Below are 18995 nucleotides of genomic sequence, written 5' to 3'. Positions count from 1 at the left end.
GCCCAGTCGCTCCACGGCACGTGGGATCTTCCCGGACCGGGGCACGAACCCATGTCCTCTGCATTGGCAGGCGGACTCCCAACCACTGCGCCACCAGGGAAGCCCTGCAACCAGCCTTTTTAAAATCCTTGATAGGAGACCATTTGTCTGTTTGGGTGCTTGCTGTCATCCCAATCCCCACCCCAAACACACACGCTACTTTTCTTTCCAGCCCTTATGTGGGTGGATGATTTTCCATAACCTCTACCTGGAATGTGAGGAGCCTTTTTGATGTGTAAAATCAAGTGTTGTTTTTTTTTTCTCTATCCTATTCTGAAATGTTTCTTTAATTATCCCTTGATCACTGTTTACCTTACAAATCTTGTCAAGTACTCAAAAGCTATAATTGATACATAAACCTACATTTTCTGACCTAATATCCATCATGTCTCTCTTCATTTTCATCTTTATCCTTTATTTAATTTACCTAGATTGTTTGTCCTTCACAGGACTGTGTATGTGTTTTTATTGTCAATTCTACTATTGTATCCAATATAGGTTTGTCATAAGGAAAATAAGTAGAATACAGTGTTCATCAAGTTAATAACTATATTTGAATAAAGTCTTTGTGCTCAGTGACATGAGAAGTACATGCTGGGCAAAGCAAGCCTGGGGAAGCTGACATTTTTCACGGATAATGTTAGAGACAGTGAACATTGACACCAAGGACGATGGGGAGATGGGTGTGTGCTTTTCTTCTAGGTTACAGCAGTATTAATCTTCACTAACTGGACTATATATACACTAATTGAATCATACTGTAGAAATAGTAGAAGGCTTAGTGAGTGCAGTCAACCTTGTATCCATGGGTTCCACATCTGTGCATACAGAGGGCTGACTATAAAAGACTTGAGCATCCATGGATTTTGGTATCACCAGGAATTGGTCCTGGGACCAATCCCCCATGGATACTGAGGAATATTTAAGTACTTGGGTTGGGGAGTTCGATTTGTTTCTAGATGAGATACTGAGCAGTAGACTTCATTTGTGTGATCACTTAGTGCCGATATACCATAATCCATTATCCACTCTTCTCTGAAGCACAATTTCACGTTGTGGAGAGTCATCCCATAATAAAAATCACAATGTAAAGGTCAACAAGTTTCCATTCTGCTATTGCAGTTTATATTTCCTTGAAATTCTTAGCTCACCCAGCTCCATTTTTATTTCATTTTATTCTCTTTTCAGCTCGTCTTGTTTTAAATTTAATCCTATCTTTTTATCTCAGTGTCTTTTTTTAAGCTTTCTGCACATGTTTTGGAGAGTCATGTCTTTCTGGATACTACCAAACATGTTAAGGTTTTTTCTAAAGTACTTTCTTGAAAATCATTTTCAGATTTGATGCCTTCTCCTGTGATTGAGGGTGACGTTCTCTTTCTCTTGTCCTCCAGTACTTCTTCATGGGTTCTGTGTTGTATGTTTTCACTTTACTCATTCTAAAGTGATCCGCATAGACCCTGGGATCACCAGCAGACAGTGTATGTACTACCTTCTGTCCATCTGCATTTTTAAAATCTTTTCTGCGAGGTCTCCCAATATCCAATGTCTTTCAGGCAATTTGGGGAGCTATGTTATACTGAGGTAGAACTTTGCCATCCCCTTTCTTTCTGCCTGTGCCTTTGATAATCTGGAATATTGGAGCCCATGTTAAGAACATTCAGTATGCGCTTTATACCAAAGCTGGCACTATAGGCACAGTCGCTATAACATTGTACTTGCTATGACTGTAGTTCCAGTGTGGACCACTGCCAGCCCCACTGTGATCACCCTCCATTGTTTCCTGGGAGTTAATCTCCAAGGTGATTCCTAGTAGAATGATCCTATTTTATTCTTAAAGAATGGTAAGGATTTATTATTAGTTAATGAATTTCTCCAATTCAGGGGCCAGGAATGATAAATATATGAGGGTGCTGCCTAAGTTCTTTTAGGCAGGGAAAAACTTGTTTCATTTAACAAAAAGCACATGTAAGCATCATCTTTTTTTTCTCAGTTCATTTCAGTTGGTGTCTATTTGTGTGTGTATGTGTAGGGGTGGGGTATAGGCAATACCACAATAAATGTGCAAGTAACATAAAATTGGATATTAAAGTAAGCATGCTATGATGAAAAATTAAACTGAAAAGAAGGATGAAAATCCATAATCCTAGTTTCCCATTGTTATGTTGTTTAAGACATCATTAGAGTAATTTTTATGGAAAATTAATGAAAGCAGCCAGTATTGTATTTGAAATAGCTTTTAAACCACAATCCAGCAATACCTACATTTAATGCTTGAAAATCTGTATTGTTATTGTTAATCTCTAACTACCTATTCTAAAATTCAACTATAATTAAAGAAGCCTACACTTAGGGACTTCCCTGATGGCGCAGTGGTTAAGAATCTGCCTGCTGGGCTTCCCTGGTGGTGCAGTGGTTGAGAGTCCGCCTGCCGATGCAGGGGACACAGGTCCGTGCCCCGGTCCAGGAGGATCCCACATGCTGCGGAGCGGCTGGGCCCGTGAGCCATGGCCACTGAGCCTGCGCGTCTGGAGCCTGTGCTCCGCAACGGGAGAGGCCACAACAGTGAGAGGCCCGCGTACCACAAAAAAAGAATCTGCCTGCCAGTGCAGGAGACATGGGTTTGACCCCGGTCCAGGAAGATCCCACATGCCGAGGAGCAACTAAGGCCGTGAGCCACAACTCCTGAGCCTGCACTCTAGAGCCCATGAGCCACATCTACTGAAGCCCACGCACCTAGAGCCTGTGCTCTGCAACAAGAGAAGCCTCCGCAATGAGAAGCCCGCACACCGCAACGAAGAGTAGCCCCCGCTCACCACAACTGGGGAAAGCCCGCACACAGCAATGAAAACCCAGTGCAGCCAAAAAGCAGAAGCATACACTTAAACATCTTGAAGTTGAGTAAGAGAAGAGACAATGGATATAAACTTCACCTTGTAAAGTGGTTTGCCTTTTGAGAAGAGGTTTGATCCTATAGAAAAGGCTCTGCTCACTGCTCAGCCTGTGGTATATGCTTAAACTGTTTTATTTAATCCTTCCAACACCTTTTAAATTATTATTTATCTCTCTGAAAAAAAATAAGGTTTAGAGAGATTAAATAACTTGGCCTGAGGAGGTACACCTAGTAGGTACCAAAACCAGGTACTTTGAACCTAAATCTGTTTGGTGCAAAGATCATATTTGTAATCACCTTTCAGCTCCCACCTCCGACCTGAGCTAAGCAGAGTGAACAGAATAACAAACCTGCTGGCTTAAATCTAACTGTTTTTCAGAGCTTGCTTGTGATTTGGCCCCTGCTTTCCTCTCCAACTTCACTTCAGAACACACACCCCAGGCTCTGCTCCTGGACACAATGGCTTCCTTTCTGGTCCTTAAATACGACATTTGAGGGCCTTTGCATATGCCATTTCCTTTGCCTGCGGTGTTCTCCCTGGTCTCTTCCTTTCTCTGCCTCCTTCTCTCTCAGGTCTTAACCCAAAAATCATTTGTTCAGAGTCCTCTTCCAACCATGGTGTATGAAGATGGTGCTTTCCCCATTTAAAGTCCCTCCTGTCACCTGTTATTTCCTTCCTAGCATGTGACCAATCAAATCAATCTGCTCACTTACTTGTTATGTATCTCTCTACAGAATGTAAGCTCTCTGAGGGCAGGAACTTTCTCCCTCTTAGTTATTACAATATCTACGGAAGTTGGAACAGTGCTTGACATATAATAGATGTTGAAAAAAACAATTGAATGAAGATTGGTTGGGTGACTTTGAAGTTTATATATTTGTTTTTACTTGGAAACACTGTCTTTAAATTTTTTTTGATGGGATGTATTTGAAAATATCTTTAAGAATTTTGAGTGTTCTAAATGGTGTTTAGGGATTCCCTCATGGTGCAGTGGTTAAGAATCCGCCTGCCAATGCAGGGGGATGCGGGTTTGAGCCCTGGTCCGGGAAGATCCCACATGCCATGGAGCGACTAAGCCCGTGCTCCACAACTACTGAGCCTGCACTCTAGAGCCTGCATTCCACAACTACTGAGCTTGCGCGCCACAACTACTGAAGCGCGTGCACCTAGAGCCCATGCTCCGCAACAAAGAGAAGCCACCGCAATGAGAAGCCCGTGCACTGCAACAGAGAGTAACCCCCGCTCGCTGCAACTGGAGAAAGCTTGTGAGCAGCAATGAAGACCCAATGCAGCCAAAAATAAATAAATTAAAAATAAATAAATCAATCAATCGTGTTTAAAGCTCGATCGGGACACTTAATAACATAACCACAGACCACTGCAACTTCCTGTGATAAGAGATTTCTGCTTTGGTTTTGATGTGCCCAATGTTCTCATTTAAATAACTAAACTAAACATGTGTATTAATTAGAATAGAACTCTTTAGCTAATTTTCTGCAATAGAATTATAGTGTTATAGAATTCTAACAGTTTTAGCTAGATGAGGACTTAGGGTACTCTCTAGTCTAACTGAAATATTGTGGAAAGTTAAAAAGGCTTCTCCAAGGCTACACAGGTAGATCCAGGTCCAGAAACTTGGAACGGGGCCCATTCCACTCTATCAGGTCAACTCTTATTGTGTTTCTTCCACTCCCCTGCTCCCACCCATTATAGTGAATATTTTTATAGGAGCAATAGATTTTATATAGAATTTTATCAAAATAATTCTGTAAAAAAAAAAAGTAGCAATATTAACCAGAGTTCTCAGTTTACCTTAAGTCCATAAGAAATGAAACAGTAACTTTCGTGCATGCCTTAAAACTGAAATCATTGCACACTGTTCCGCCTAAGGTAGTTGTAGTGTAGGCACAGAGGCCTGTGGGCTGGATCTTCATACAGAAAGGGAGAGAAGTATCAGGTTCAGGATGAAATAAATCATATAAATTTTTTTTTGTATTTTTCTACATAGTTGGCAGTTGAAAGTAAGTATGTTTTCTACATAGTTGGCAGTTGAAAGTAAGTTTGTCTCACTTCCCTCCCCTGACCCCTTGCTTTTATATGGCAGAACAGACCACAGTGTAAATGACTATAAAATTTAGCTTTTCTCTGTGAATAAGAGGATGTTTATGCTGACTTGATAGAACTCCATTTCTCTTCCATTCTTTGTTCATGGAGTGATCACAGGATATGGGGAAAATATTATTCATCCCCAAATGACTATGCATATAAGTCACAGAAGCATCTACTCCTAGAACTGGGAGGGACCAAGGGGTTATCTTGTCCAAAATCTTCTTGTAGAGATCAAAATGGCCTTAGAATCCTGTGCCTATGGTGATGAGGCCTTATTTGTCTTTGTGTGTCTGTATGTGCAGGAATACATGGACTCCAACAAATACATTGAACATCTGCTGACTCAACTGGAGGAGCAACACAGAAGTCTCTGGAGGTGAGTTCAATCCACATCCTCAACTAGTAGCAGCATCTATAAATTTGATCTTGATCACAGAAGCATGGAGTTGGCAAATGGTCTCTTCTACTTGGTGCCAAAAGCACCTCTGGGGGCAGAAATCAGCAGAGGCTACCTAGAGAGTTCCATTCCTTTCATTAAAGTAAAGCAGTGGTGCCAAAAGTTGTCCTTGAGTGAAGGACCTGCTGAGAACTGGGAAGGTGGTGGAAATCATGACACTTGTCAGGGTCAAGGAGCTAATTTGCCCAAGGCCATGCAGCAAACTTATATCGTAGAAACTAGGACCCAAATTCTCTGGCCCTTGCCTGCTTAAATATTATTTAAGTTTTTCTCTAATTGAAAGGTTGAACACTTCTGCTTAAAATTTCTAAATTCATATTAAAGAGTATGTATTTCAGGAATGCTGTAGTATATATAGGTCTCCCATGTTTAGGTTTTTGTTCTATGTGGTGGGTCCTGATTCTAGGTAAGGAAAGGTATGTGAGAACATTTGTGCAGGTAAATTGGAAAAAGAGGCGAGTGTCATAGAAGTCATACTCCCAGGTTATTCATTCCCTGAGGCCTCTTGGGAATGGAGATTATTTTGATATTATTATCTAGGTCTTTGGGGTCCGTGTGGTCAGGGTCTGCCTAGGTGCTTGTATGGTCTCTGAATTCCATTTACTAAATTCCTATAGCTCTTGTTATCTGGAATAAATATGCTAGTGCTCAATTACATGATACCTTACATTGCACAAGAATTGTTTAATGTGATTAACTTTGTCGCCCAGGGGTCAAAAAGCCCCTAGCGTCCTTTATTTCTCATCTCCTCATGTCACGGAAGACAGTGCTCTCTCTGTACACAGAGATATTAAGCAGGTAAGTGTGACCTAACCCTGTGGATTTCTTGTCCAACCTTATCTAAATCCATCACCCTTGGTCTCCATACCAGCTGATGCGGCCTGTTCTACACGCACCCTTGTAACAAATCCTAATAACCTTGAAATTCATCTTCTCTGAGGAATTCTAGCTCTTGGGCGAAATGCCTGATATTTTCATTTGTTCTGCTCTTCTGTTAGTTTTCCTACTGGAAAACAGATCTGTGGTTATAGTAATAGACAATATTCTATTTCTCTACCTAGAAAAGCTGCTGGTAGGATACAACAAAAATGTACAGTTTTCAGGTCTGCTTGCTGGTAACAGACACATCAGTTAACTTTATATAACTTGTTGCAGTATTTGTTAGATTTCTTTTTGAGAGCTCTAACCAGGTTTTCTTTTGTGAACCGGTGTGTTGTATTAATAAAACCAACAGCAGTGTATTTATGGTTATATGCCTTTTAAATTATATTTTCTGTAGATCTACTACAATGTATGCTTAAAAGCTTATGTAACTGAGTTGTAACATTTTCTTTAAACTATTTGTATAGAATAATTTTACTCTGTTTTTCAAAAGAAAAAATGCACAGGTGATGAATACCATCTTGATGAAAGAAATTAGAGTTTAATTTGGTCAGTGTGTCTTATACACATCATTGAAGAGGAATTATAGTTTCACAGGTTTTTGAACCAAAAAACCTGCATGGAAAAGAATACTTTCCTGCTTTCTAAAGGTAGTTAATAAAAACCTTTGGTTTCCTCTGATACGATTAAATTAAAATCTCATTTCAGGTGCAAACATAACCTAACATAAAGTAAGAGCTCAGAATTTTGCGGGCAGTCACTTCCATTTTCCTTCCAAGTACGATTACTGCTGGTGAAGAAGCAAAGCTTTTTATATAGTGTCAGAGGATCTAATAAAAAAGCTTCATTTGAATAACAATAAAGGACAATGATTCCATTTGAATAGTCGGAATAACTACCAGTGAGAAAATGGAAAGAGTAGTATTGAAAAGAATATGAAAACCAATGATAGCAGATTTACATACTATTTATTGAATCATGAAATTATACTTGATTATATTTTGCAAACAGATCTTGACTGACTTACAGTGATGGGCTTTCTGATGGTGATTACAATATCACAACGGCAACTGTAGCCAAACGTTTTATGGTGAACGATTTGTGAGTGACAGTGAGCAGTGGGGATCTTTTTTTTCTGCTTTTGATTGAATAGTTAAAATGCTTTCTTGACTTGGGGTAGACTCTATGATGTGTCGAGCATCATGGGAAAGGCATGTCACATACATAAGCACAGCTAACGTGTCTGAAGTTAAAAAAGCATTCCCATAACTCAGTATACGCTTCTTCTGATTTTTATTATGCCTTTAATTTGTAGCTGTTACAAATTTCATGGAATAGGTTACTTGTCATTGCTGCTGATATTAACTAGTGGTCTTCCATTTATACTCAAGCTAACTCAAGTATAGCTTAAAAGAAACTTAAAAGAAAAAATTGAATATTTCGATCTTCCAACAGTAATAGTAGCCAGCATTAATTTATGGCCACGGTCTCTGAGGACTGATCAAAACATGGTAAACACATGTCATACTGTTATTGCCTCTTGCTTAATGGTAAAAGAATTGGACAAATGGTAGAAGATTGGGTCTAAGAATTAAAAGTCTTATTTTCGTGGAGGAATCTCCTAGCCTTTAATAGGCTTTAGCACTTTTTATAGCATAACCATGTGCTGTGACACAAATATATTGCTGTAATCATGCTCTCAAGATAACTGGTTATTTCGGCGTCCTGTTTAGTATTCTACTGAAATAGACCTATAATCTATCTCTGGGTTTTCAAATTGCAAAGGAATTTGTGGAGTTCAAATATAGCTGTCTGGCAAAGAGCATTTAGCTCAACTATGTTTTGATACCAGCAGAAAAAAATTTCTGTGAATTCATCTGAAGAAGAGGGTGGAATCAGGATCTAGAACCTAGTCTAAGACTTGGGTACAAGTCTGGGTGGGTTTAATTTGCTCTGCCTCTCCCTGCTTGATGAGGAAAAAATAAACACACCCAGTGACAACTTTTTTACTAGTCAGTGTTGAAATGTGATCATACATTTCTGTACATTTATTTCTTTAAATGAGGAAAGTTAAGATTAGGAGGAAAACGCTCTTCTGTACTTAATGATTTTTGTGTCATCTGTTACTATTTCCATTTGGCTAAATATATCTGTGACTGACAAGAAAGGGTGTGAGAAAACAACTGCTGAGAATGTCTTTCTGCTATTTGACAGAAATCTTTATCCATTTGCAGCCTCAGATTAAGAGTTTAGAACATAGACAGTTGGAAAAGACAAATTGAATTCATGAATATTTATGGTGTTAATTACTCTTTCATGTCACACACGTGAAAGTATGTATGACAAATAGAAGCAGCATAACAGTATAGAAATGGAAATAAGACTGGATCGGAGGTTTTGGAGACATGGACTCTGGTTCTGGACCATCCAAACTGGCTACTGGGTAACACCTCTGAGACTGAGTTTCCTTAGCTCTAAAAAGAAGCTATCAATATAGCTAGTATTTAAGATAACTGAGCACTGAGATTACATGAAGCATAGACGCAAGAGGGAGGAGACATGGGGATATATGTATATGTATAGCTGATTCACATTGTTATAAAGCAGAAACTAACACACCATTGTAAAGCAATTGTACTCTAATAAAGGTGTTAAAAAAAAGGAATTACCTATATATGACATGTACAGATAGGTATAATCTTATTTTTCTAGAATAATTATACAGCTGGATCCTTATGTAGCATTTAATACATGTCATGGAAAGCTTCAAAGAACGGGGGTAGAAGTGACTAATATAACAGATACCTAAGAGCTTGCCAGTGATTGAACCAGATAATGTCAAAGCATTCATTTCAGATTTTCATAGCTTGAATTGCAGACAGAGTTATCAATAGCCTGTAAGTAAGTGAAGAATAAGTAGGTTTGCAAGGCCAAAATTAAATGACACGATCTGGTGAATGCACAGTGCCAGTTGCCAACCTACAGATACCAGATCGAAGTTTCATTTGAACAAGCTATGTTTAGGCTAGGGTTTCTCAGGCAGGGCACTGTTGACATTTGGGGCCAGATTACACTTAATCATGGAGGTGGGGTTGTCCTGTGCGTTATAAGGTGTTTAGCATCATCCCTAGCCTCTACCCGCTACATGCCAGTACCATCCCCCATTGTGACAACCAAAAATGTCCCTGGATATTTTCCAAATGCTTCCTAGTGGCAATATCCTCTCCTCTCCCTGGTAAGAGCCAGTGATCTAAACAGTCATCTGCATAAGCATTTTCCTAAGCATATCCCAAGAAACACTAGTACGGTATGGTATGGATATTTTAAGAAAAATAAAGGTATTCTGTGGTCAGATTTGAGGTATACTAGGTAAAACCAAGCTTTAAGATTTTATTTTAATTGTAGAACTATTCAGAGCCATTTATATTGCTAATATGTGATAAACGTATCAAATATAGACTATAAAATATAATTTTGACTTAAAAAAATTCCCAAATCCTATCTTTCTTGGAGCATCTACTCTGACTAAAGGTCTAAGGAACATATTTTGGGAAATGGTGATCTATCTAGTTTGGTAGCCAAATATACAAAAACATAGCTGGTACCTCTTTCTTCATCCTTCTCCCCTTACTTCACAGGTACTAGGATGGGTGACTTGTAGAAGAGCAGCAAATAGTCTGGGTTGTTGGTGAAAGGGGAAAGTAGATGCGTCGGAAAGCCAGTCCCAAGTTCATTGCCATTTTTCTGAGGGGCAACTAGAGCCTCAATACCAAATTCCAAGAATCTGAAGAACCGTTGATTACAAGCTATGTTTGCCCTGGTAAAGCAGTTAACTCCTGCTTCCCGAGGGTAGAAATGGTGGTTCCCTACATCACCAAGAGGAGTTTAATTGACAAGCGTATATAGTTCTCTAGGTGCAATAAGAGTCCCTAAGGCCTATCCCTTCCAACAATAAAATGATAGTTTCAGTGTATCCCAAATTCTTCAAAATAGACTTTTGCATTCTGGCTTATTTGTGATTCTTAACCTAAGGAGAGAGAGAGAAAAAAAACTGGACAAAAACTTTGTTTTCCTTCCCACCATGATTCAAAATGCTGCTTATCTAAGTAGAGTGAACACTGCAATACAATGATCCGCATTCCAAATACCCTTTCGCGTTCTCCATCATTTGATATATGTATACATTTTAGGGTGGAGATCGTTGGCACCAGTGCCTCAAGTTTCTTTCAGCAGTAGTCTTAGTTTTGGTAAAATGTGAGTGACATTAAAACTGCTTACTGAGAGGCCACATGCTATCATTCTATCCCGGGGAAAAGAAGATCCTTTGCTAACACGGTCTATAGAAATTGTCTTGTAGTTGTAAAATAGAGTTAAGAGGCAAAAGCACACATGGCCTGAGAAAAGTCAAGCCCAGAGCCTCTTGGAGATTTACCTTCTGTGTATCTTGGTTCTTAGAATCGAATTGTCCAGGCATCTTAAGAATTAGCATGTCTCTATCCTCAAGGGGTTAATTTACATAGACTAAAGTGACGCTGAGTATTAAACAGGTTGCCTTTGCTAAAACATAGACTTCCACCGGGAGATCTTAATTGGCAACAAATAAAATTGCTCTTCATGAATTCTTAATGGTGGACACCAAATAAAATAAGAACTGTGATTTGTTTTTTACATCCCTTCAAGAGAAAAAGAGGCTATCTCTGGGGGATAGACTGTGTAGCAGACAAAGAGCTCAGCGCTCTCTGCTAGCAATAAAAGCGAAACCTCGTGCTACGCCAACAGAGCAACAGTGCACGGTTTCCCACCTCTGCATCCCTGTCTCAGTCTGCTGAGGTCAAAGGAGACCAGGGCTAGCAAGCTTTACATTTTCTTCCCCTCCTCTCAATCCTTGGGCTGGATTTCTAAACCATAGCTGCTTTCTCGGGGCAAGTGCAAGCGTCAGGGCCACCCTGGAAACCCATCAATGTCACTTCTCAATTACCCACCAGGGGTTGTTCCAGAGAGGCAGACAGTCCCAGACCCCTGCCAAGATAAGAGTCTTGCCTCTCAGTCATGCCCTCTGCCCAGCACAAGGGAGAATAAATCAGGGCTCTGGAAATTGGGTATTGCCACATACTTCAGTGGTGATGTCACCCCTGGACGGTGGTGGGGGAGGCTGTGGGCTGAGATGTATCCCCAAGGATTCTTACTATAGGTGGATGGTGCTGCTTTAGATGAACAAGGGAGCATGTAGCCTTCTCATAGCTCTGAAGCCCTGGGTGAAGTAACATCTTTATCTTTAAGTAAAGATGTAACATCTTTATCTGACTTTTGTTCAGTAACAGAAGGGGCTAACAGAACTAAATCCAGAAAGGTATCTGGATTGACCGAATTGGAAGATCACCCAGGTTCATATTTGACCTTTAACTTTAGGATTGATCAACATTATAATTTATTTAGGTGACCGGTATGTGATCTGCATGTTTATCTACTTAAGGAGTTGCCCAGTATTTGAACTCAAGTCATCCGAGGCAAGGAGATACCAAAAATGCCAGAGTGAAACTCTACACTGACTTTATGTGTATATGATTTCCTGTCTCTTACAAAATCTGTCCACCCTTTAAACTAAAGGGCCATGTTAATCTATCAGAGAATATATATTTAGGTCCCAACCGAATAAATGTACAAAATAGACTCTTTAAAACCTTATGGGGGGCTTCCCTGGTGGCGCAGTTGTTGAGAGACCGCCTGCCGATGCAGGGGACGCGGGTTCGTGCCCTGGTCCGGGAAGATCCCACATGCCGCGGAGCAGCTGGGCCTGTGAGCCATGGCCGCCGAGCCTGTGTGTCTGGAGCCTGTGCTCTGCAACAGGAGAGGCCACAACAGTGAGAGGCCCGCGTACCGCAAAAAAACAAAAACAAAAACAAAAAAAGAATCCACCTGCCAACGCAGGGGACACAGGTTCGAACCCTGGTCTGGGAAGATCCCACATGCCGCGGAGTGGCTGGGCCTGTGAGCCATGGCCGCTGAGCCTGCGCGTCTGGAGCCTGTGCTCCGCAACGGGAGAGGCCACAGCAGTGAGAGGCCCGCGTACCACAAAAAAACAAAAAACGAAAAAACAAAACACCTTATGGGTTTTATCTTTGCCTCTTCACTACAAATCTTGTTTGAAAGAAAAATTCACATACATTTATCAAGACTATTCTACTCCAGGCTGAGTGGAGGAATCTATAAAACACATTTTAGGAGACTGTCCTTCAAAAGTCCAAAGGTTTCCCTGAGGAGCTGGTGGTTTGATCTGAGTCCTGTGTAGGAGCAGGTCTGGTGGAGTGAGGGGAGATGAAGAATTGGTTATTGGATAGATTGAACTTGGACTGCCTTTGAGACTTTTGTGTATAACTATATGTTAAGATGATGAGAACTTCAGGTTTAGAGCTGTTTATATTTAATAAATAAAACACAGTATAGATAGAGGCATTAGATGAACCCACAAAGATATAAAACTGCCCTCTGCTGTAACTGGGGAGACATCCCCACATTAAAGATGGATTTATTGCAACCATGGGAAGCTTAAGTTGAGTAATGTTGTACAAATAGGTCCATAGATGATCAGAAGATAATTCTAGTTTAAATAGGTTTGTGTTCTTCAAGAAACACTCTTAAAGTGCCACAAAATATTTCAACATCAATAGGATTTAGGGGTGACCCAGAGAAATTCACCACTATGTAATCTGAAAAAATTTGGCTTAAACACATTTGTTATTTTTAGATCCATGCTTATCTTAATATGACAGCCGGAACCTAATGTGATTTATTTATATGAAATTAAAATAAAGAGCCTCAAGCAAAAGGCATTTTGTAGATTTATCGGGGGGCAATAAAGATCACAAATATTCCCTACTAAGTTGAAAGAAGAAAAACTCCAGCAGGCAAAAATATAAATGACCTGCTTGACATAAACGCATGTGTTGACAGTGAAGTACACCCACAGTAAGGAGTGATAAAGTGCCTTTTTTTTTTTAACTGGAAGGAGGAATGAAACGGGTAATTTACCATGGATGTCTATTTAATTTTAATTTTAATGAGAAAAAAATCACCAACTTGTTAGTGCATGACCATACTTGAGATTTTTTTTCCCCCTAAGGGATTGATTGTTAGGATATAACTCTACATATCTCTCTATATGAGTAACTCTGGAGTTTACAGTAGTAAATTTATTTATTTGTTTGTTTGTTTATTTGTTTATTGATTGATTGATTGATTGCTTACCTCCCATTCTTTTTGCACCTTCTGTATTCAGAGGCCTGGGAGGGAGTTTTAGAACCCCACCTCCATCCTTCCATTCCGGGGAGAGATGTTGGAGCCTCTGTGAAATGAGAAAATATAAACTGCATTTTTTTTCCCCTCTGAGACTTTCACTATAGTACATTTTGTGTTTTTGTATTACAAATTAGACTTCATAAATAATCCAGCAAAGAGTCCGGGATGGAGAGGTTCCCTGGAATCAAAGGATCCAGAATAGGATGAAATTGTACAGTAGTTGGGAGAAACACCCTCTAGCTTTCTCAAGGCAGAGGAAACTTCTAAGAAGGCAAATGTCACTTGCAGAGTTGGTTGAGGTTGGCAACCTATGGCTGGTTCCATGGCTCAGGAACCTTCACAGGGTTGCTTTAGGAGAACCTGGCTTACTTGATGCTCAGTATCTACACTCGTTGATTAAATATTGTATATGAAGTCTCTACGGAGATCAACCTAGATTTTCACCAAATGTAAGTCTGCCTGAGAGAGAAAGTTAAAGCCACTGCAGATCTCAACTCTGTACTGCTCCATTAGTACTAGATTTTACAAGTAGGGGACATCTCTCACTTAGACCCTAGGGATGCTCTGGTTCTTGCTCCAACCCTCCCCAACGCCCCCTACACACACACGCCAGTTAATGAAAACTTCACTTCCACAGACTATTCCAAAATGTAACAGCAGCTCTATCCATACCCTCAATGACCTCTATACCGGTTCCAACCATGTGGCTCTCAGTCACACACTGTCTTGTTTTTTCATGACAGGGGTTTTGTTGCCCTAAGGTCTTTGAGTTGTAGAGCCAATCTTCTGGTACCTCACCTCTCTCACAGTGCTTAGCATAAGACATACAGAACAACATCAAGCATGACACTTCACTTGCTTTGAAAGCATAGAGACAATTGGAAGTATGTTGCGGTACGCGGGCCTCTCACTGTTGTGGCCTCTCCCGTTGCGGAGCACAGGCTCCGGACGCGCAGGCTCAGCGGCCACGGCTCACGGGCCCAGCCGCTCCGCGGCACGTGGGATCTTCCCGGACCGGGGCACGAACCCGTGTCCCCTGCATCGGCAGGCGGACTCTCAACCACTGCGCCACCAGGGAAGCCGTGTTTTAGTCATCTTTGTACCTAAGTGACTTAGCATGTTATCGATCCTCCAAACACTTTCCTTGAGCCACTGAAGGAATTGATGATGATTCAAGAAGAGAAATTACTAACAGCTCATGTGTTTATTAGGGACAAGCCTGCCTTAACTGGTAAGTCCATTGCAAGAGAAAGGTCAAGCAAGTATAGCAAAAAGTCCTTTGTCTCAGTGGTGTGCCAGTGCTAAAGGGGATCCACAGTTTCAAGATAGTTACTCTTAGAAAGTTAAAGATGGGACACTTAATGAAGATGTGAATGTGTGGTACTGATTTATAAAGCTAGGAAGAATGCTTGCTTCACCAGACTTTTATTTTATGCTTTTTTCAAAATTTAATCCTAAAGTAAGAAGTGTTGAGGCATGTCCTGTCTGCATGATGGGTCACTGCACATCATAGGACAGGCTCCAACCAGTAACAGTAATCAAATATGTACTTCTGTCCCCAGTTTTACTCCCATTATCTACCAATTATATCTTGGGCTGCAAACAACCTTGTTAACAGAAGCAATGAAAGAACATCTCATAATTTTGAAAGAAAGGGGTTGAGAGACTGTGGGAAGGTAAAAAAAAATGCATGATAAAAATCCAGGCCTAAAATATTAAATTTATCACCTTGGATAAAGTGAGTTGGAGAAAAATTGTAGACACGTAGATCAGGTTACTTTTAATAACAGAATCGATAACAGATACACACTACTATATATAAATGAGGTAAACAACAAGGACCTACTGTATAGCACAGGGAACTATACTCAGTATCTTGTAATAACCTATAATGGGAAAGAATCTGAAAAAGAATATGTAGATATTTGAATCACTTTGCTGTACCCCAGTAACAAACATAACATTGTAAAGCGATTATACTTCAATTAAAAAAATTTAAAAACAGAATTGGGGCTTGACCTGAAAGTCTATAAAGTGGGTACTTGCAGAGAAAATCTTAGAATTTTGTTAAGATGGACACACACTTGAAGTCAAGGGCGTTCAGCATAAATAACAATGACATGGGCTGCCAAACAGAAGGCAAGTTTTCAAAGGATTAGTGGCATGGAAGACAGTGGGGGAAAATAGGTGAAAAAAGAGAACAACCAACAACTAAAAGTAAATTATCATTTTTATTAGCTAAGTGCCTTAAGTAACAAATAAGGGGCACATTTTCTCTTTTATCTCTTAAAATGTTACTGACATCCACTCTAGTCCAGCTGGGGCAGTATTTGGTGGCACCCTACTATAATCAGGGTCTCTGTTCTGATTGCTTGGTGACTGTGCTGTCCTGCTGCTAGGTTTTACAAATACCATCCCTGGTTCCTTCTCTGTGATGTGAAGTTCAGGTCCAGATTCTGCCACTCACTGTGTGGTCCTGGGAAAGTCCTTTCAGCATTCAGAGCCTTGCTTTCCCATTGGTAACAAGACAGGGTTAACATAAGTGGTTTCAGCAGTACTTTCTTTAGGATTAACAATCTGTAATTCTTACCAATTACCTTGTAGGCCAAGGGTTGGGTGATGAAGATAGATGTGATAGATACATAGAATTACTGAGAGTTGAAGGTGACAGTTTCCCTTCTTGAAAGAAGGCAGAAAATTACTTTTATACACCTGGTTTTCTTTCATTTCTAACTCTTGCACTGTGTCTTGGCACTGAACCTTCCAGAGGTAATAAAACAGCATGCTGGCAGACCCAGAGCACCAGAGCAGGGTCAGAGTCTGCGACCACTTTCAAAAGGTTTTGCAGGAAATTGTTGTATTGAATAATGTTTAAGTTTCCACAGAAGTTATGAGCACAGCATGTTGAAAAAAAAAAACCAGTCAATTGCACATATTAGAAAAAAAAAAAAAAAGAAAGCCACTCTGGGGTTACGGTCCCTATTAAGGGAAACTGCATTGTCTTATGAGCTGTCTTCAGTGTTCCCTGGAGATTCACAGACTCACTGGCTAATTGAAAGCCAACATGTGTATTTACCTGGATTTATTCATTTTTATTATCTAATTGATTTTCCTGTATCTTGGCTTTGGAAACAAAGATAGGAATGGGGTCAATTACAGAAGACCAGTCTAAAAGAGAAATTCTTTGGATCAGATACACAGTTTAGGACTTTGGCCTTTGGAACCATTTGTTAACAAGATAATATAATTTAAAATGTACCAAAAGTTGTATCTATCCAAAAATACCTCTCCCACTGGACTGCCTGGAATTCTCATGCTTGGTATAAAGGAAATTGGGTGTCCAGAAAATCACCTCTGAAGTCTATACTTGCCACCTGAGGGGAGTTCTAGGATTCCTCTCTTAGCTCCTGGTAGTATCTTACCAAGGATTAGTTTGCCAAATTAGAGACCTGTGGATATCTGAGTCCTGGAAAATTTTTTAGCAGAGTTAAGCAAAGCATATTTAGAATGGAAGAAAGTCCTAGTGGAAATTTTACAGTACAAATCTAAATATTTCTATTTCTTGCCACACATGTCCCTACGAATGCTGACCTTTATTACTGATTATTCCTACACACACATTCCCTCATTGTCAGTGTCTGTTCCAGACAGATAAATCCTACCCATCCTTCAAGATACAGCCTAGGTAGGTCCTCTTAATCTACAACTCATCACATAGATTCCCCAGCCTGCCTGGGCTCCACTTTTTTTTAATCCACCATGAATTTGAGACTGTATCACATTTGTCCACATAATGGTTTACATCTTGCAAAAACTCCAGACTTATCCCATGTACCTCAGTTTTGATTCTACAGATATTTTCAGCACCTGGCCTTCCACTTCTGTTATATATCAGATGATGGCTAAGCATAGGGTTGAATATGACAGGTGTTCAGCTAACACATACTAGCTGATTGTCTTTAATAGGGAAATTAAAAGTTCTACTCAGTTCTCTTGCTGATAATACTGTATCAAGACTACTTTTTTTTTTTTTTTTTTTTTTTGTGGTATGCAGGCCTCTCACTGTTACGGCCTCTCCCGTCGTGGAGCACAAGCTCCGGACGCGCAGGCTCAGCAGCCATGGCCCACGGGCCCAGCCGCTTCATGGCATGTGGGATCCTCCCGGACCGGGGCACGAACCCGTGTCCCCTGCATCGGCAGGTGGACTCTCAACCACTGCGCCACCAGGGAAGCCCAAGAGTACTTATTTTAGATGTCAGTTAAGGATATTATAAACCAGAGAGTATCCAGAAGGTCCATGACTAAAATGGTATGAGGTGCTGAATACTAAATTAATAATGGTGAAAGGAATTGAAGATATTTAATTTGACACATAGAAAACTAAGGGATAGACCTATATAACTACCATATGACCCAGCAATTCCACTCCTGGGTATATATCAAAAAAAAAAAACCCCAAAACACTAATTCAAAAAGATACATGTACCCCAATATTCATAGCAGAATTATTTACATGGAAGCAACCTTAGTGTCCATCAGCAGATAAATGGGTAAAGAAGATGTGATCACACACACACACACACACACACACACACAATGGAATCCTATTCAGCCATAAAAAATAACGCAATCTTGCCCTTTGCAGCAACATGGATGGATTTGTAGTGCATTGTGCTAAGTGAAATAAGTCAGACAAAGACAAATACTGTATGATGTCACATGTGGAATCTAAAAGATACAACAAACTAGTGAATATAACAAAGAAGAAGCAGGCTCATAGATGTAGGAAACAAACTAGTGGTTACCAGTGGGGAAAGGGAAGGGGGAAGGGCAATATAGGGGTAGGACATTAAGAGGTACAAACTACTAGGTATAAGATAAACTATAAGGGGTTTCCTTGGTGGCGCAGTGGTTGAGAGTCTGCCTGCCGATGCAGGGGACACAGGTTCGTGCCCCGGTCCGGGAAGATCCCACATGCTGCGGAGCGGCTGGGCCCGTGAGCCATGGCCACTGAGCCTGCGCATCCGGAGCCTGTGCTCCACGATGGGAGAGGCCACGACAGTGAGAGGCCCAAGTACTGCAAAAAAAAAAAAGCCATAAGGACATTGTATAACACAGGAAATATAGCAAATGTTTTATAATAACTATAAATGTTGCATAACCTTTAAAAATTGTGAATCACTATATTATATACCTATAATTTATATAATATTATATATCAACTATACTTCATTAAAAAAGAAGTGAAGTGAGTTATCTTGTGGAGAACGGATTAGCAGTATCCTGGGATATTCAGTAGGACAGATCTGGTTAACCAGTTG

The 18995-nt window shown here is 40.3% G+C and overlaps 1 protein-coding gene across 1 annotated transcript in view; it reads left to right on the top strand.

Annotated features, from left to right (window-relative positions):
- NCKAP5 (NCK associated protein 5) overlaps positions 1–18995 on the top strand; it is a 906625-nt gene that overhangs the window by 244097 nt on the left and 643533 nt on the right. The window contains exon 2 of the mRNA XM_065880133.1: positions 5342–5415. Within this exon, the coding sequence (XP_065736205.1) occupies positions 5342–5415 (74 nt within the window). The remainder of the gene's footprint in view (positions 1–5341; positions 5416–18995) is intronic.

Source organism: Phocoena phocoena, chromosome 7 (genome assembly GCF_963924675.1).
Source record: "Phocoena phocoena chromosome 7, mPhoPho1.1, whole genome shotgun sequence".
NCBI classification, from domain to species: Eukaryota; Metazoa; Chordata; class Mammalia; order Artiodactyla; family Phocoenidae; genus Phocoena; species Phocoena phocoena.
The sequence above is the reverse complement of the archived record's forward strand: the minus strand, read 5'-3'. Positions and strand labels throughout refer to the sequence as shown.